Below are 20451 nucleotides of genomic sequence, written 5' to 3' on the forward strand. Positions count from 1 at the left end.
CAGGGAGGGAACACTACGAATAAATAAATAGTTTAGAGAGTCTACATATTAGTCCCCAGTCAGCTGTGATAGGCTCCAGCACCCCGCGACCCATGACAGCGGAAGAAGTGGGTCTAGACAATGGATGGACGGATGGATTTTTCTGAATAATTCCACCAACAGTCTGTTCCAGGAAGAATGTGCTGAAATACATTTTATCCTAAATTACTGTTGTTCTGGCTCAGAGCACATACAGTATCAGGAGAGCTAAATGTCGTGTTAGTTGTAACTTACCCAGATAAAAACATGTGAGAAATGACTGTTGAAGCATTATGTCAGCTAACAGGCATTTAGAGGCTTACAATACTTAATTTTAATGACTTATTTTTCTTGATGGGGACTGATGCAAACTACATAAATTAAGTTGATGGAAGGAGTCAATTCTCTGAATATGTGTTAATTTTTATAGCATTTTGCAAATACAAATAGGAGGTGGACATTTTTGGGCACAATCAGGATGAGAGTTATCTCCGAGTTATCAGTGTTGTGGTTAATCAGCTAAATATCGCAATTTTTGACGATGTTTTCCAACAAAGGTATTGTGTAAACCAACTGGCATTTGGAGGGTTGAATATTAAAATAAATTGATACTGCATACTACGCTGCCAGACCAAGAAAATAAAAACCGGGACGTATCACGTTATTTCGTGATACGTATCACGTTATTTCGTGATACGTATCACGTTATTTCGTGATACGACTTTTTCAAAGTGGTTTTATTTACTGTCTGCTGGCCATCAGTAAATCATGGCTCCTTTACATGATGCCATTGAATTATATTTCATGCTTGGCTTGAGACATGGTGAGATTTTACAGTTATTGGGCTCCGTGGATGACATTTATATAAGCATTTGAAAAAGATGGGGCTATACCGGAGGAAAAATGAGTCGGACCCTCTTGAGGTAGCGTCGTTCCTCATTGATGAGCTGGAGGGACACGGCCGGCTGCATGGATACAAGCTCCATCATCTCAACATAACATCTTATCACGAAATAACGTGATACGTATCACGAAATAACGTGATACTATCACGAAATAACGAGATACGTATCACGAAATAACGAGATACGTATCACGAAATAGCGTGATACGTCCCGGTTTTTATTCTCTTGGTCTGGCAGCTCTACGCTTCCGTAGCAGACCTATGGCAAGTAGTGATGTTGGTTTAAAAGTTAATACCGTGCGCCCTCGTACTTTGCGGTTAATGCGTTCCAGGAACCACACACGATTAATGAATTCCACGATAGAGGTACGAACTATTTATCTTATTATTTACGGTAATTTAAACGTTTATGAACCCTCCCCATACTGATATTAAACCACCTTCTATCTGTGTTACCTTTTCTCACACTCTGAGCACTTTTGTGTCTCACATAACTCTGAGACTTGACAGAATTTAGCGCACTTCCGGATGTCGTCAGCCAATAGAATGCGCGTACGGTATCACGTGGCTGCCTACCAAAAATTTACCTACCAAAATAATGATTTTGGACAAAGTTGAACAATAGTTATAGTATTTTGCCTTCCAGTAGATTTTTATTTCAAATTCGGGTAGATTTTTTCTGTTTTATTTTAAATTCCAGTAGACAGTGTTCAGGATTCCTGACGTAACGCACGTGAAACTCCTGCGTACCCGTCGTTACATCATGACCTTCACACGGCCACCGCATGTGTCCGCCCTATTCTGTTCATGATCACAAAAAGAGGAAAAAGCATCAAAAATTCTGTTATCTTGAACATTAAAAAATTAATTATTGTTTTTTAAATAGTGCTTCTGTCAAAATATATATCTTCATAGCTTACATATTTGTGTAATATGTTCCTGACTATTACAAATTGAACAGGCAGTACAACGGACAGCCTGATTAGGGGTCTTTCGTCTGTGTATGGTGCAACATGTGTTGGATAATTCCAGAAGCTCGCAGTTCATTTACTCCTCTGCCTGGAGACGTGTAGTCCTGCTGAAACTGCTTCTGGAGGCTTTACGACACGCTGAGTTTCTGCTTCTCTTTCTAAACCGTCTCCTCTCCAACAACTACGTTTAAAAGTTAAACGCTGCGACGTTTTATTAAATTTAGATATCGCGCTAGCTAAACTGTCAAAATGTTGAGTGTAGCCAGAAGCGTCTCAAGGACTCTCCCAACGGGCACCTGTACGAGAAACGTGTCCACGTTGATTAAGAAGGTGAGTTTAAAATATAATGATATAATATTTTGTATATAATGATATAAGTATCGCGATGCGTCAACAACGCTGAACGCTGCTAATTAAGACTTTTCAAGTAGCCGGCTAAGCTAGCATGCTAACGGCGTTACGTGATCGTGACATAATTTACGTAATTTACGTTTGCGAAGAAAAGATCTGCGGAATTAAACTGAAATGATCAATATGATCATGAACATTTTGATAAATACAGAAACCACAGCCTGCGGGGTCGAGTTTGTACTTAGTTTAGCTGTCAGCTGACTAATGCTAACAGCCTGCGCCTTAACATGTTCCAGCATATGGTTCATTATGGACATTCCGGATTACTGGTGTGAAGGTGATTTTACACTAACGTGGGTCATTTCTCACCCGTGTTTGTCCTGAGAGGCACTAGTGCCACGCTGAGTGGATGAGGGCACCAGTGACCTTCAGCAGATTGCCCCCCCACCACCACACTGCAGCGTTCAGCATCCACCATTCATCAGTGCTTCAGTGTGAGTGTCTCTTCGTGTGCTGTAGATCACTACTCAACACTTTGTTTTCCTCTGTAATCTAATCCCAGGCATGTTGGAGTGGCGTCCAAGCAGATGCGCTCAGATCTCTGCCCAGGAGGGACTACGCGTGAGTATCAGCTCATCACCTTCACCCACCTCTGACGCGAACACTCCTTTCTTTGACAAAACGTGGAAAATTCCATGTGTACAAATGTGTTTTATTCATTTTGTAGGTTTTTGTAGACTTGATTGGTTCATATGAGCCGTCTGTAGGCATTCCATAGTTTATAGTGAAGCGTGGGTAAGTGGATGATGACTGATTTGATTACAGAGGGACTTTTTTTTTGTACTTTTCCCTCTGTTTTTAGATTTGGACTGTAGAACATCAGTGTTTGATGTTAAACACAAAGTCCTCTGAAGATGCAGTTAATAGTTCTTATTTGGGCTATTTAAACATTGTAGAAAAAAAAATCATAATGATTCTACTGATTGATGATTGTGTTCACATGCTGCAGGTCAGAAGCTGTCAGGGGAGCAGTGATTGGAATCGACCTGGGAACCACAAACTCATGCGTCGCCGTCATGGAGGGGAAACAGGCCAAGGTGAGATGAAACGACTCCTCACCTGTCTGGATAGTTCAACCTTTTGTGAAACAGTTTGTGAAAAGGTAAAGGTGACATATCAACCGTCTCAGTGTGAACATGAGGAGAATAAAAATCAGCTGACTAGACAATTAATTTGGTCGTCACAGGTGCACAGATCAGTTCTCTTCAGATACCTTGTACTTAATCAGACCTCTGGTCTGTCAGACATTCAAACCAGTGGATGTGTTTTGTCCTGGTTTACTGAGGTCTCAACTAGAGGACGCCGATTGCTCTGGTGCACTCCCTGGAGTTCCTTTGAGTCTTTCCTATTTCATTTTGTAACAAAATAGTACATCTTAATGTTGAACCACAACATCAGAAATATCGTGGGCTCAGGTCCATAAATATTGGGACATCGGCCGTTGACTCAAAACTTATTTCATGAACAAATATGGGATATTCTCATTATTTTAACATCAATAATTTAAGCGAGTAAAAGGTGTGGAGGTGATTTTAGCTCTGATGTTTGTATTTGGAATAAGTTGCTGTCAACTCCCCACATGAGATCCAAACAGCTGTCACTATCTGAAGGAAGATTCATTAGGCTGAAAAATAAAAATAAAATCCATCAGAGGAACGGCAAAAACATGAGAAGGTCAAATCAGTACAGATGAAAAATAACCAATGAGTGACTAAAGACAAATCAGTGGAATGCAATGGCCTTAAAGTCAGTCACCTGACCTAAATCTGAGTCCACGTGTGTGGAACTTCCTGAAGAAAACGAATTAAAGTCTGATCATAAAGGCCTGGAGGATCATCACCAGGAACCAAAGACGTCTGGTGACGTCTGTGGGCTCCAGACTTCAGGCTGTAAATGACTCCTAATGATTGGCATCCAAATATTTGAAAGTGAAAGTTTATTTGATGATTGTTTAATTTGTCCCATTACTTTTTATTCCCTTAAGAAGTGAGAGGTACTTACGAAAACTGATACAATTCCTACAACGTTCAATTGGATGTCAGTTTCCTCAAATTAAGGTGAATGTCTGCAGTTGAAGCTCATTTTGCTTCATTTCCAAACAGATGAGAACTGTCATTCATTCATTTTCCTAACCCGTTCCATTTGTGTCCTGGCACCTTTCACAATGTCCCAATATTTATGGACATGACTGTATGTCAGCTGTTAATTTAAGATCTTCCCCAAAAATTAAATTACTTTAAACTTTTGTGAGAAAGTGTTGAATGATGACTCAATTCCTCTTCATCATTTAATTTCTTTAACGTCGATGTTATTTATTTATCATGTAAGTTATGTCTTGTGTATTTAATGATGAAATCTGCCTCCCATGCATCTAGACATAATATTAATCCTAATTTCTTATACCAGGATGAACTTTTTCTACTTGGGGCACTAGGATTGTTGAACCTGATGTTTTTGGTCTGAACGTTGATCTTTTCCCTCAGGTGTTGGAGAACGCGGAGGGGGCCAGGACGACGCCTTCGGTTGTTGCCTTCACATCGGATGGGGAGCGTCTGGTGGGCATGCCGGCCAAACGGCAGGCCGTGACCAACCCTCAGAACACACTGTACGCCACCAAGAGACTCATAGGACGTCGCTTTGACGACCCAGAGGTCCAGAAAGACCTGTGAGTCCTGGTTATTTAACAGTCAAGTCATTTAACGCTCACTGTCTGGAGGAAGAGGAGGGGATGTTAGTCCTTCAGCATCAAACTCCTGTTAGCTCTTTCTCTCCTTTCAGACTTCATATCATTATCAAAAGCCTTTAATTTTCTCAAAAACCGACAGTACGCCTTTATGAGAGAAGTTTTAGAATAATCCATTGAAGGTGCGTCTTCTAGTGAGGAAAATACTGTCAGTGTCAAAGCTTGTGGCTTAAATTTTGCGGTGACTGGTCGTAACGTGTGACGTTTGTGCAACAGGAAAAACGTGCCCTACAAAATCGTACGGGCGTCCAACAGCGATGCTTGGGTGGAGGCTCATGGGAAGATGTACTCCCCCAGCCAAGTTGGAGCCTTCGTTCTGATGAAGATGAAGGAAACCGCAGGTGTGACGACGACCACGAAGGAAAATTTACTAAAAGGCTGTGTAGATGTCTTAGTTTTTTCCATTTTTCAACATTTTTAAGTATTTGTAGTTGATGAGGGCTGCTGTCTTTGGGGGGGGGGGTCACACTCTGCCCTCCACATTCTTGGTGCTGATTGGGTGTTTTTTGTTGCAGAGAGCTACCTGGGAACCAAAGTGAAGAACGCTGTGGTGACTGTACCGGCTTACTTCAACGACTCTCAGAGACAGGTGAACACACACACACACACACACACACACACACACACACACACACACACACACACACACACACACACCTTCATGTGTGATAATACACAGAGCCCACACCTCCCTCTGGTATCTGACCAGTAAGATGGGGGATGGGTGCGTGCACACACCCCAGCTCTCAGTCAGCTGTCCAGGCTGTGTGTGTGTCTGGTTCAGTGTTACGGCGCTGGTAGAGAAGGTCCAGCGTTGGACTCGGCTGCAGCGGTTCTGTTTTAGAGCGGGCTGCGGTCGAGCTTCTGCAGGACCGGGTCCAGTGAGAGTGGACTGTCCTGGACCTGAAGCAGGACAGACCTAGTACAGGACCACACAGTCACACACATATCATCTGAAAATGTGTTGCATGAATTCCGACGGTGAGTGAAACGTTTAGTAGGATCGTTTTCAGCTGCTCTTTGACCTGTGATCAAATCTGTTGTTTGACTTTCAGGCGACTAAAGATGCCGGTCAGATCGCCGGGCTGAACGTCCTGCGTGTGATCAACGAGCCTACCGCTGCAGCTCTGGCCTACGGCCTGGACAAAACCCAAGATAAGATGTGAGTTGTGAAGATAATAAGGGTTTGTTATTCATCCATCTACTGAATTTAACGTAAAACGTTTTTCCAGCATCGCTGTGTACGATCTGGGAGGGGGAACGTTTGATATCTCAGTCCTGGAGATCCAGAAGGGAGTTTTTGAGGTCAAGTCCACCAATGGGGACACCTTCCTTGGAGGAGAGGACTTTGACCAGCATCTCCTCAAACACATTGTCAAGGAGTTCAAGAGAGAGGTGACCGATCTGTTCAGGCTCACCCCCCCCCCACGTGTCCAGGCTGTCGGAGCTCACGCGTGTTTTGTCCTTTCAGTCTGGTGTGGATCTGACCAAAGACAACATGGCTCTGCAAAGAGTGAGGGAGGCTGCTGAGAAGGCCAAGTGTGAGCTGTCCTCCTCCCTGCAGGTACAGAGAGCCCCCCTCCCTCTAGTTTCTGAAGTGTGTGTGTGTGTGTGTGTGTAAGCGGACACCCCAGCTCTCAGTCAGCTGTCCAGGCTGTGTGTGTGTCTGGTTCAGTGTTACGGCGCTGGTAGAGAAGGTCCTGTGTTGGATTCGGCTGCAGCGGTTCTGTTTTAGAGCGGGCTGCGGTCGAGCTTCTGCAGGACCGGGTCCAGTGAGAGTGGACTGTCCTGGACCTGAAGCAGGACAGACCTAGTACAGGACCACACAGTGTTTGTAGAATGAAAAGCATCCCATAGGTACAGTAATCCCCCGCTTATTCACGCTTCAAGATGCACGGCACTACATCGCGGAATTTTAGTAGGTAGTCACGTGATACGCGTACGCGCATGCTATTGGCCTGCGTTCCGAGGCTCACAGTTTCCCCTGCAGCTTGTTCTTCATTAATACAAAAGTGCATTAAACAGTCTATCAGAGTGTGGGAAAAGGTAACACAGATAAAGAGCTTTAATATCAGTATGGGGAGGGTTCATAAACATTTAAATTACCGTAAATAAGATAAATAGTGAAGTTAGACTAAGGGCAGAAGTGAACATTTGTGAGCAGCAGTATGGTTTCATGCCAAAAAAGTACTACAGATGCAGTATTTGCTCTGAGGATGTTGATAGAGAAGTACAGAGAAGGCCAGAGGGAGCTGCATTGTGTTTTTGTAGATCTGGAGAAAGCTGATGACAGGGTGCCCAGAGAGGAACTGTGGTATTGTATGAGGAAGTCTGGAGTGGCAGAGAAGTATGTTAGAGCGGTGCAGGACATGTATGAGGACTGTAAGACAGTGGTGAGGTGTGTGTAGGTGTGACAGAGGAGTTCAAGTTCGTCGTTATATCGCAGAATTGAGTTTTTTACGGGTGTTCGTGGAACGTATTAACCGCTAGTAACGAGGGATTACTGGAGGTGGAACGACAGAAACCCAGATCTCAATCTGCGATCCTGTGGGACCTATCGTGTGATTTCTGCACTGTTTATACTATTATGGTGAATGCTGTGTTGTTTTTAACTGTTATAACTCTATTCTTATGTGTAATGTATGTTCTATGACTGAATGTGTCTGTATGTGTGTAAGTAGAGGTGAATAATTCCCCTTTGGGATTAAAGCGTGCGTTCGAACGTACGTCTGTTTGTTCATACGTTCGTACGTTCGTACGTATGCCTGTTCGTACGTCTGTACGTACGTCCGTACGTCTGTACGTCCGTATGTCTGTACGTACGTACGTTCGTATGCCTGTACGTACGCCTGTTCGTACGCCTGTACGTACGTCTATACGTAGATTGTTGACTTCTGTTGACAGACATAAGTTATTCTACATTTAGTTCAGCGTTTCTGCATGAAGGACAGTAACTACTTGTGATTCTCCTGGAGTGGAGCTGCCGTCCTCCTGAAGGCTTTTGACCACTGACTGCTCCCTGTTGCAGACGGACATTAACCTGCCCTACCTGACGATGGACGCCTCCGGCCCGAAGCATCTGAACATGAAGCTGACTCGGTCTCAGTTTGAGAGCATCGTGGCCGACTTGATCCGCCGCACCGTGGCGCCTTGTCAGAAGGCCATGCAGGACGCCGAGGTGTCCAAAGGTGACATCGGAGAGGTGCTGCTGGTGGGAGGCATGAGCCGAATGCCCAAGGTGCGCTGCGACTGTCACACTCGTTTTGATTCCATTGTTTCTCCATTTCCTGTGTTGAGGTGTGTTTTCTAGGTAAACTTTATTTAAAGCAGCAAGACGACAACAACAAGATGACAAAACAACATAGGAACCGCCGTCGATCTCTTGGGCGGTCTTCAACCGCTACACGTCTGTAACACAGAGGTGTTTGTGTGCAGGTCCAGCAGACGGTCCAGGACCTGTTCGGACGTGCCCCCAGCAAGTCAGTGAACCCCGACGAGGCTGTGGCCATCGGCGCCGCCATCCAGGGCGGCGTCTTGGCCGGTGATGTCACCGACGTGCTGCTGCTGGACGTGACGCCGCTGTCGCTCGGCATCGAGACCCTGGGCGGGGTCTTCACCAAACTGATCAACAGGAACACCACCATCCCCACCAAGAAGAGCCAGGTAGGGGGGAGCACAGCTCCGTGTGGAGGGGGTGTCGGGCGCCGGCCGCGTCGCGTCCTGACGCCGTCCTCCCGTTCCTCCTCCAGGTGTTCTCCACGGCGGCCGACGGGCAGACTCAGGTGGAGATCAAGGTGTGTCAGGGCGAGAGGGAGATGGCGACAGACAACAAGGTCCTGGGGCAGTTCTCGCTGGTGGGGATCCCCCCCGCCCCCCGAGGCGTTCCTCAGATCGAGGTCACGTTTGACATCGACGCCAACGGGATCGTCCACGTCTCCGCCAAGGATAAGGGCACAGGCCGAGAGCAGCAGAGTGAGTCGTGTGTGTGTGTGTGTGTGTGTGTGCGTGTGCAGTGCTCACCTGACGGTTGTCTTTGAAACACGAGCGTCTGAACGTGTTCCTCTCCCCAGTCGTGATCCAGTCGTCAGGAGGTCTCAGTAAAGACGACATCGAGAACATGATCAAGAACGCTGAGAAGTACGCCGAGGAGGACCGGAGGAGGAAGGTAGTCCCACTTCAACACGTCGTACATGTATGTTTGGTTTCAGCGGCGTGCTGCGGTCTCCCTCTAACCGTGTTTGTGGCGTTCAGGAACGCGTGGAGGCAGTCAACACGGCCGAGGGCATCATTCACGACACGGAATCCAAGATGGAGGAGTTCAAGGACCAGCTTCCAGCTGACGAGGTAAACTGTCCGGTGCTGGGAGGATGAGCCCCCCCCCACCCCACTGGTTTTAACTTTTGATCTCCTTTCCCATCCACCCACAGTGCGCCAAGCTGAAGGAGGAGATCTCAAAGGTCCGGGATCTTCTGGCCAACAAGGACACAGAGACGGGAGAGAACATCAAGCAGGCAGCCAACAGCCTCCAGCAGGCCTCGCTCAAACTCTTTGAAATGGCCTACAAGAAGGTAGGAGCCGCCACCACCAGTGTGTGACTCCTCTGAACTAGTGGGAATGTTTGAGCTGATGCCAACACCTTCCGTGACTCACTGTCTGCCAGCGCTGTGCACCGGTCGGTCTCCTTCAGTGGACGTTCTGCGTCGCTTTTCTTTGTTCTTGAGCGATCTCGAGATGCTTCCCCGTGTTCGCTCCCTGGTGAGCTCTGACACACGCAAACTTTGTTGCATAGTGAGCTGCCGCGACTTCTCTGATTCTCCATCCTCTGTTCCATAACTGGATCAGTGGTCATGAGGCTAAATTCACAATGAGCTCCTTCAGACAGCCCCCCCCCCCATTGGAAAACATAATGACAGCCTTAACGGTTACAGTCGGAACCAAACTGTATTGTTTCCTGCAAATAAAAACGTTAGACACTGTACTCACTGCGAGTTATGTATACAAGCAAACCTTGGTTTGCTTTAGACATCGAACAAATTGGAGTTCGACTAAAAAATACAGAATTTTTTTGTCTTAGAAGTTGAACAAAATTTGGATGTCGAACGCGACACGAAGGCCTTTTTGGGGCGACCGTGGCTCAGTGGTATCGCGGGCAGCCACGCCTCTGTCTGCCCCAGGGCAGCTGTGGCATCACCAAGTATGAATGAGGAGTGAATGAATAATGGATCCAATGTAAAGATTCTTTGAGTGTCCAGAAAAGCGCTATATAAATCTAATCTATTATTGTTATTATTATTATTTACAATAATATTTCTCACCGCCAAGCATGAGAAAAGTCAAGAGAAAACGTGACGGTAATGTGCTTTTTATTTTAGTTTATCCAATAATTTTTCACTTAATTTGCGTTCCATTGCCTATGGTATGAGTTAGGGTACCGTAAACTTCTGTCCAAAAGACGACGGTAACTCGTACCTCAGGCTAACCGGATTAAGTTCATGTTTTTCTTTCTTGTTTGCTTCTTTTACATTTATGTGATATGTTTCATTAATATACATATGATGTATAAATGACATTATGAAATAACATGTTGAAAAAAGGTAGTTTTTCTCGTGTCTTGGAACGGATTAAGAACATTTACATAATTTATAATGGGAAAAATGCTTTTGGAATTCCAACAAATCGCTATTCAAACAGCCTTCAGGAACGAATTGTGGTCGGAAACAGAGGTTTGCCTGTATTTGGCTTTGAGGTACAATTCATGAAAAACCTAAAACGTACACTACGGTGATCTTGTATCATGAAAAGAAGGCATTTCAGCAGAAACATGCAAAGATTTCAGTAAACCAGCAGCAGTGATGGGTATGTGAGCAGCGTCTGAGACCTGGTTCCATCAGAGGTGTGACGTTGTCTTCCTTCCTGCAGATGGCAGCAGAGCGCGACAGCAGCAGCAGCAGCAGCAGCAGCAGTGACTCGAGCTCAGGCTCATCGGAGGGGGAGAAGAAGGAGGGCCAGCAGTAGACCTTTGCACCAAGGGGTCTGGGGGGGTTCCATGAAGACGGTGGGTGGTCTGGGAGGGAGACGGTCCAGAGCTACAAGTTGAATGGTGGTCATTCTCTCCTTTATTATAATCTACTGTGTTTTGGCAGTAAAATATAAGAGTATGCTCCATTTCCTGTTATACTGTCTGTAATTTAATCGTCTCAGTACGTCATGTAGCTCATCGTTGATTCATTCTCAGTTAGTGAAAGTTCTTTTTGTCACGGAGGCTTCCTGTTTGTCTGTGACTGGCTCTGATCAGGGACGAATCAGCTGTCAGCTCTGATCAGGGACGAATCAGCTGTCAGCTTTAACAGCAACAACCTGGACTTGAGTTCATTCTACTTCACTGAACCATTTTTGGACTTTTCAGTTAGTCTTAGTGCACTTACAAAAATTAAATTATGATTGACATCTTGGTCTTCACTGAGGAGGTTCTCATCCTCATGTCCTCTGACATGTGATAAAGGCTGTTCAGTCCAGGTGATCATGTGAAGGAGAGAATATTAATGGACATGTTGTATCTGTGTGGTTGAGGTAACTTCATGTTAGATAATGAACACCCCTTTTCTTTACATCCTCTCCTGTGACCCCCCCCCCCCACCATCATGGACAGAGTTGGGCTTCTGCTCTAAAAGCAGTTATTTCCCTTGTAGGAACATTAGGTTTCCTGCCAAAAAGTGTTCCATAAGCTGAATGTTGCTGTGTGCCTGCCTGAAAGTGAGCTAGTGTCGCCACCTGAAACTGGGAAGGGTTTGATGGGGGGGTGACTGGATTTCTGGACACAGCTTAGGGTCACAATATTGTTGCTGTCTTTTCTAATAAAAAGGTGAATTTTGAATGTGTGGTCTGGTAAAAGAATGGCATGTTTCATCTGTTTACTTGTTATCTGAATTTTATTTTCAAAATATTTGGTATTTCAGTTTCAGGTCGTTGTGTGGGAAAGTAAAAAATTCAAAAAATTATTGCAGTTTTTGCCACAATGAGATTTTTCAGTAGATGTTTTGGAAAATATGTTCAAATTGTTGAATGTTTTATAATTAATGGTCATAAACACTTCAGACATATTTATGTCTATAAAGGATATTTGTTGAAGTTCTTTTTTAAAAATTTCATTCCTGAAGTCTGAAACCAAGATTTGATGAACGACCCGTTTATTACTGTAAAGTGAACGAATCTGTCCACCCTAATCCGTCTCATCACATAAAAGGCAGTTTTCCACCGATTTCAATTCAAATTATTCAAATTGATCATTACGTGAATCGTCTGAGATCTGTTGAAATTTTTTTGAAATTTTGAGAATGATGTGTCAGCTCAATTTCACACTAAAGACAGAAATCAAATCACATAACAGTGCGTTTGTTAATGGATTGGCGATGAGATGAAAATGAGAACGTGTGTAGTATTTCAATCCAAAAATTTATGGCTTGTTGGGACTTCTCACTTTTCTCGTTTTCAGCAGAATTATGGAGGTTCTAAGGAAAGATCAGGAGTGTTCAGTGCTAGAAACTTACGTAAGTGTAGGTTAACTTTTCGTTAAATATGTTGACTCATTGTAAGTCAGTGTATTTTGTTTTTCTTGCCAATGATTTCATTCCAGTCAGGTATGAATTGCTGAGAGGCTGAATGGACCCCCTGAACCCCGTCGCATGTTCGACGTTAACAGTTCACCTGATAAGATATCCTCAGAATGAATAAATATGAGACATAAGCAGATGAATCGACTGATCTTTCATGTTTAAAAGAGTAAACTCTTGGAGGTCCACATTGATAATAGACTCGAGAGGTACAATATACTGATACCTTACAAAAAGGGCCAAAGCCGCCTCTTTCTGCTGTCAGCAGTGGAACACCATGATAAGGATCGTCTACCAGTCTGCGCTGGCCAGTGCTTTTCTCAATGCTGGGGTGTCCTAGGGCAGTGGTCTGAGGGTCGAGAACGCTAACGGACTGGGGACATTGCTGGATCAAATTTAGACTCATGGTAGCTTTGGAGAGGACATTGTCCAAATGAGGGGCAGTCTTGGACAATGACTTCCGCCCACTGTAAAGAACACTGATGGGAGTAAGGAGTTTGTTCATTAGTAGGATGACCTTCCTAAATATACTGAACGCCATAGGAAATCTTTCCTTCCTGTGAACATTAAGTTCTACAACGTCTCACTTTGACATGTAGTGTTGAAGAAGAATGGAGCTGCAGTAAATGTGTGTATCTGTACATCTCCCCACCTAAATATGTAAATAAGCTCACTTGAAGAGTCTCATGCTGTCACACTGTCACCAACTCCACCGACTACCTGTCAATCAAGCGCCCAACCAATCACGGCGTCCAACCATCGTGGCGCGTCTGCCAGAGGGAATCCCGTGAACACTATGGTGTAAGGCATCTGCTATGTTGGGAGAAGAAATAACTTATCTACTCGTGGTCTTCTTACGTACGTTCTGCAGCGGAGCAGCTGTAATGAAAAGCAGTTTCCCCCTCTGAGATTAATAAAGGACTCTGATTCCATGACGAGAGTGGTTTCTGGTTGCTATTATCACTGACTTTTGAAGAACTGGTGTCATTCTCCAGGTTTCCTCCCTAGGGAGGTGTTCCTGGCTCGTCCAGCTGGGAGGACCCCCAGGGCAGACCCAGGATCAGGTTGAGAGATCATATATCAACAGTCTTGGATACGCCTTGGGATCCTCCAGTCAGAGCTGGTTGATGTGGCCGACTGATGGAGGGCGTCATCTAGTGGTCATGCTGTGTACTGTTTTGTTGGGGGGGCTGTTGAACTGAATTGAATGAGGTCCAGAGAATAAACGTATGTTTTAGTACACAGATGAACTCTGTCTAGTCTCGTTCCTCCAGTACAATGACGCCTTACAGGAAAGAAATCTGTCTTGTGCAGATCAAGCATGTACCGTATTGGTCCGAATATAAGACGGTGTTTTTTGCATTGAAATAAGACTGAAAAAGTGGGGGTCATCTCATATTCGGGGTCTAGACATTATACCCATTCACAACGCTAGATGGTGCCAGATATCGTTAAAGCGAATGCTGAACTAACTCCCCCAGGCCGAAGCGAACCCCTGGCACGAAGAAGAAAAATAAAAATAGCGGTAAGAAAGAAAAGAGAAGAAAACAGAAAATGGAGAAACGTAGAGACCATCTGGAGAAAAGTGGGTCTAAGATCGGCATGGTTAACCGGCAGCTGAGGAAAAGTTACGATGCAAACTTCAAGACGATGGTGATAAATGAAGCAGAGTCCTCAAACAATTACAAAGCGGCTGTGAAATATGGTGTCACAGGGTGTAATATACGGAGATGGAGAGCTCAAAAAGATCGCCTAAAAAATGCTCGCAGTCAGAGAAAAGCTTTCCGTGGTCCTCAGAGCAGCCGGTTCCAAGAGCTCGACAGGAGGGTGTGTGCTTATGTGGACGAGAAACGGAAGGATGGGATGCCCATCAGAAGAGCTGTCATTCAGCTCAAGGCCATGGAAATAGCCAAAGAGCTAAACATACCCACCACTGAATTCAAAGCAAGCCTCGGCTGGTGTAGAAGAATGATGCGGCGTAATGGACTAACGCTGCGATGCAGAACAAGTCTAGTCCAGTTCCTGCCCTCTGACTTTGGAGAGAAGCTGTTGTCTTTTCAGCGCAATGTGATCAACTTAAGGAAAAAGCACTCTTACCCACCGGATCAGATTGGCAATGCTGATCAGACACCTGTGTTTTTTGACATGCCAACACATGTCACTGTACACGAGAAAGGTGAGAAATCTGTTATTATAAAATCCAAATGGAAATGAGAAGAACTGCGTTACCGTCATGGTAGCCTGCCTCGCAGACGGAACCAAACTCCCTCTGTATGTGGTTTTAAAACGTAAGACAGTACCTAAGGAGGCCATACCAGCTGGCAGTATTGTAGGGCTGGATGGAGACTTAGCTTGTAGTGGGCTGGCTCAAGGTTGTGTGGGGCAGACGGCGTGGGGGACTCAGAAAAAAGAGGAACATGCTGATTTTGGGTGCATTTTGTGGACACTTCCGGGGGGAATGACAAGTCAGCTGCAGGTGTTGGATGTTGTGGTCAACAAACCACTCAAAGACAATCTGCGAAAGAAATACAGAGTGGCTCCTGTCTGGTGATCATGCACTCACACCGACAGGAAAGATTCAGAAGCCTTCGGTACGTTTGCTCTGTGAGTGGATCGTCCACGCATGGGACGCAGTTTCCCCAAACAGCTTCATCCACGGGTTTAAAAAACGTTGCATATCAAATGCTGTGGACGGCAGTGAGGATGACGTGCTATGGGAGGAGCCAGCGGAGCCAGAGAATGGGAGTGAGGACAGTGACACTGAGCACAGCGAGGCAGAGGATGTTTGCGAGGAGTAAAGTTCTGATGTGACAGATCTTGGCGACTCTCAAGTTTAAACCAGTTTGCATTATTTTATTGCACTACAGTTTTTCTCTCGAATATATTGTTATCTTCTTTTCCTTTCGGTTTTTCCCTTCAGGGGTCGCCACAGCGAATCAATTTCCTCCATCTAACCCTGTCCTTTGCATCCTCTTCTCTCACACCAACTACCTTCATGTCCTCTTTCACTACATCCATAAACCTCCTCTTTGGTCTTCCTCTAGGCCTCCTGCCTGGCAGTTCAAAACTCAGCATCCTTCTACCAATATATTCACTATCTCTCCTCTGGACATGTCCAAACCATCTCAGTCTGGCCTCTCTGACTTTATCTCCAGAACCTCTAACATGTGCTGTCCCTCTGATGTACTCATTCCTGATCCTATCCATCCTGGTCACTCCCAGAGAGAACCTCAGCATCTTCATCTCTGCTACCTCCAGCGCTGTCTCCTGTCTTTTCTTCAGTGACACTGTCTCTAGACCAAACAACATCGCTGGTCTCACCACAGTTTTGTACACCTTTCCTTTCATTTTAGCTGAAACTCTTCTATCACACATCACACCTGACACTTTCCTCCACCCGTTCCATCCTGCCTGGACACGCTTCTTCACCTCTTTTCCACACTCTCCATTGCTCTGGACTGTTGACCCTAAGTACTTCAAATCCTCCACCTTCTTGATCTCTTCTCCCTGTAACCTCACTCTTCCACTTGGGTCCCTCTCATTCACACACATGTACTCTGTCTTACTGCGGCTAACCTTCATTCCTCTCCTTTCCAGGACAAACCTCCACCTCTCTAGCTTCTCCTCCACCTGTTCCCTGCTCTCACTGCAGATCACAATGTCATCTGCAAACATCATAGTCCATGGAGATTCCTGTCTAACCTCGTCTGTCAGCCTGTCCATCACCATAGCAACAAGAAGGGGCTCAGAGCTGATCCCTGATGCAGTCCCACCTCCACCTTGAACTCCTCTGTCACACCTACACACACCTCACCACTGTCTTACAGTCCTCATACATGTCCTGCACTGCTCTAACATACTTCTCTGCCACTCCAGACTTCCTCATACAATACCACAGTTCCTCTCTGGGCACTGAAGGAAATTTTAATTTCATTGTTCAGGTCTTTACATGGGAAAAGCATTTAAATCCTTTGGTCATCTTCTCACCCTTAGTTTCTTTCTCCAGGGTTGTTGTTCTGGTTTATTGCTCAGGGTTATTGCATATGAAATACTGATAACATTCCAAGATCTTCTAACCTTTAGGGCTAGAAGAACATTTGGTGAAATCCTTCCACAGGATTTACTCCACACACACACACACACACACACACACACACACACACACACACACACACACACACACACACACACACACACACACACACACACACACACACACACACACGAGGTAAACGAGGTCTGCTCACAGGATACAATCAACACTTGCTAAATAACTTCAGTTTCCCAGCCTTTGAAGATGTAGTTTATGGACCCTGAGGTTATCATGCATTCACCATTTGTCTGTTTCACTGTCCCTTCAACATTTGTTTCTCAGACTGTCCCTTTGAATTTACCGGTAATTGCATTCCTGTAAAAGAGTCATGTGACATCATGCCTGTCTTCAACAGTATAAATACCACTGTCTTCAGATAAGAATTTGTCCTTCTCGTACTGCATTCACCATTGTTCTGTAGTATTGGAGAACGACCCGGAGCTCTGTAAGTTAAGTACTATGAACTTCCAACCATCGTCTCAAGAGTCATCTGTATGCCCTGATCATCTGAACGAACTGCGGAGCTAGTAGGTCGGACTTCGCTTTAGCACCCTGTCATCATCTTTCTCCAGATCTACAAAAACACAATGCAGCTCCCTCTGGCCTTCTCTGTACTTCTCTATCAACATCCTCAAAGCAAATACTGCATCTGTAGTTCTCTTTTTTGGCATGAAACCAAACTGCTGCTCACAAATGTTCACTTCTGCCCTTAGTCTAGCTTCCACTACTCTCTCCCATAACTTCATTGTATGGCTCATCAGCTTTATTCCTCTGTAGTTGCCACAACTCTGCACATCTCCCTTGTTCTTAAAAATGGGAACCAGCACACTTCTCCTTTGTTCCTCAGGCATCTTCTCACTATCTAAGATCCTGTTGAACAACCCAGTCAGAAACTCTACTGCCACCTCTCCTAGACACTTCCATACCTCTACAGGTATATCATCAGGACCGACTGCCTTTCCACTCTTCATCCTCTTCAATGCCCTCCTCACTTCATCCTGACTAATCTTTGCTACATCCTGGTCCACAACAGTCACCTCTTCTAGTCTTTGTTCTCTCTCATTTTCCACGTTCATCTTCAAAGTACTCTTTCCATCTTCCCATCACACTACTGGCACCTGTCAATAGACTTCCATCCCTATCCTTAATCACCCTAACCTGCTGCACGTCCTTCCCATCTCTATCTCTCTGTCTTGCCAACCGGTATAGATCAGTCTCTCCCTCCTTACTGTCCAACCTAGCATACAAGTCATCATAAGCTTCTTGTTTGGCCTTTGCTACCTCTACCTTCACCTTACGCTGCATCTCCCTGTACTCCTGTCTACTCTCCTCAGTCCTCTCAGGGTCCCACTTCTTCTTAGCTAACCTCTTTCTCTGTATACACTCCTGTCCCTCCTCATTCCACCACCAAGTCTCCTTATCTACTTTCCTTCCAGATGACACACCAAGTACTCTCCTACCTGTCTCCCTGATCACATTAGCTGTAGTTGTCCAGTCATCTGGAAGCACCTCCTGACCACCCAGAGCCTGTCTCAACTCCTTCCTAAAAGTCATCCAACACTCTTCCTTTTTTAGCTTCCACCATTTCGTCTTCTGCTCTGCCTTTGTCCTCTTCATCTTCCTCACCACCAGAGTCATCCTACACACCACCATCCTATGCTGTTTGGCTACACTCTCACCTACCACTACTTTGCAGTCACTGATCTCCTTCAGGTTACACCGTCCACACAAGATGTAGTCTACCTGTGTGCTCCTACCGCCACTCTTATAGGTCACTCTATGTTCCTGCCTCTTCTGGAAGAAAGTATTCACTACAGCCATTTCCATCCTTTTTGCAAAGTCAACTACCATCTGTCCTTCTGCGTTCCTCTCCTGGATACCAAACCTGCCCATCACCTCCTCATCACCTCTGTTTCCTGCACCAACATGTCCATTGAAGTCTGCTCCAATGACAACTCTCTCACTTCTAGGCATGCTCTGCATCACTTCATCAAAGTCCAACCAGAATTTCTCCTTCTCCTCCAGCTCACATCCTACCTGTGGAGCATACCCACTAACAACATTGAACATCACACCTTCTATTTCTAGCTTCAGACTCATCACTCTATCTGACACTCTTTTTACCTCCAGGACATTCCTAACAAACTCCTCCTTCAAGATAACTCCTACTCCATTTCTCTTCCCATCTACACCATGATAGAACAACTTGAACCCTGCTCCTAAACTTCTAGCCTTGCTACCTTTCCACCTGGTCTCCTGGACACACAGTATGTCTACCTTCCTTCTCTGCATCATGTCAACCAACTCTCTACATTTTCCTGTCATAGTTCCAACATTCAACGTCCCTACTCTCAGTCCTATACTATTCTAGGCGTTCCTCTTCTCTTTCTTCGTGCGAACACACTTTCCTCCTCTCCTTCCTCGACCAACAGTAATCCAATTTCCACCGGTGCCCTGTAGGTCAACAGCGCCGATGGCGGTCGTTGTTAACCCGGGCCTCGACCGATCCGGTATGGAGGTCATGGGTATGATTCGCATATTTGATTTGGCAAAAGGTTGACGCCGGATGCCTTTCCTGACGCAACCCTCTGTATTTATCCGGGCTTGGGACCGGCACAATAAGACACTGGCTTGTGCCCTCTTGTGGCTACATTTCTCGAATATATTGTTATAATCATTTGTTTCAGATGTACTGTAATTATTTCTCTATAGAAATAAATTTGGTGTTCAAAAAGTCTTTTTTCAAACTTGAGCCTTGAAAAAGAGGGGGTCGTCTTATAATAGGGATCATCTTACATTCGGGTCAATACTGTGTATAAAATAGGGCTCCGTAGCTCAGGGGTTAGAGCACTGGTCTTGTAAACCAGGGGTCGTGAGTTCAAATCTCGCTGGGGCCTATGTTTAGTTTATTTGGAGGAGGCAGCGACTTAGCGGTAGAGCGGGTCGTCCAATGCTTCAAGATTGGAGGTTTGATTCTCGCTTCTGCCCAAAAAATACCCGGAGGTGAGCTGACAGGGGGACGTGTCAGCTCACCTCCGGAGCACCCGAAGCGCCCTTGAGCAAGGCGCTGTCCCCCTTACAAGTTGTTTAACTCATTTGGGGCACACCACGAAGGAGCTGCCCACCACTCTACCTCCCTTGCATGCATATAGGCCCCCTGTGTGTGTGTTTGTGTGTTCAGGGCCTGTACACACATACTGTATATATGCATGAAAAACATCAAAAACCAACTAGAGTGTGCCACTAATTTCCCTGTTGGGATCAGAATCAGTATACAAAATTTTAAAAAAATTACCAATAAGTATAAAGAAACTAGTTTTAGTTCCTTTGTCCCTCCTTGATGTGAAGTTATCTCCAAGTGTGTAACGCAACCTGAACAGAACCCAAAACTGGGTTTTACAAGGAACCTTGTAAAAATTTTATCGGCTATCTAGCCACTCGGCTGGACTACTGTAACGGACTTTAAGTGGGCGTTAGTGGGTCCTCCATGGCCCACTCCATGGCCCGCCTTCAACTGGTTAAGAATGCTGCTGCATGTCTTTTAACAAGAACAAGAAAGTACGAGCACATTTCACCGACTGTAGCATCACTGCACTGGCTGCCCACACATTTAAGGATTCATTTTAAAATCCTTTTATTTGCTTTTAAAGCCTTAAATGGCCTCGCTACACCCTACCTCTCTGAGCTACTTCACTCATACA

At 45.2% G+C, this 20451-nt stretch overlaps 1 protein-coding gene and 3 non-coding genes across 4 annotated transcripts; all 4 read left to right on the forward strand.

Annotated features, from left to right (window-relative positions):
- The first annotated feature begins 1935 nt into the window (after window positions 1–1935).
- Window positions 1936–11921, forward strand: hspa9 (heat shock protein 9). The gene is made up of 16 exons (XM_068325439.1): window positions 1936–2223; window positions 2807–2865; window positions 3254–3341; window positions 4788–4969; window positions 5264–5388; window positions 5563–5636; window positions 6103–6209; window positions 6280–6442; window positions 6519–6611; window positions 8076–8285; window positions 8483–8710; window positions 8797–9019; window positions 9118–9212; window positions 9299–9391; window positions 9475–9615; window positions 10967–11921. The coding sequence occupies exons 1-16, from the start codon at window positions 2143–2145 to the stop codon at window positions 11060–11062; spliced, it is 2058 nt and encodes a 685-aa protein (XP_068181540.1). The 5' UTR covers window positions 1936–2142; the 3' UTR covers window positions 11063–11921.
- LOC137603273 (small nucleolar RNA SNORA74) lies at window positions 5786–5986 on the forward strand. Its single transcript, XR_011037249.1, has one exon. It is a non-coding gene; the product is annotated as a small nucleolar RNA SNORA74 (small nucleolar RNA).
- On the forward strand, window positions 6677–6877 carry LOC137603272 (small nucleolar RNA SNORA74). Its single transcript, XR_011037248.1, has one exon. It is a non-coding gene; the product is annotated as a small nucleolar RNA SNORA74 (small nucleolar RNA).
- A 7653-nt stretch (window positions 11922–19574) lies between the features above and the next one.
- trnat-ugu (transfer RNA threonine (anticodon UGU)) lies at window positions 19575–19647 on the forward strand. Its single transcript has one exon. It is a non-coding gene; the product is annotated as a tRNA-Thr (tRNA).
- Window positions 19648–20451: the final 804 nt, after the last annotated feature.

This window comes from Antennarius striatus, chromosome 10 (assembly GCF_040054535.1).
Source record: "Antennarius striatus isolate MH-2024 chromosome 10, ASM4005453v1, whole genome shotgun sequence".
Taxonomy (NCBI): Eukaryota; Metazoa; Chordata; class Actinopteri; order Lophiiformes; family Antennariidae; genus Antennarius; species Antennarius striatus.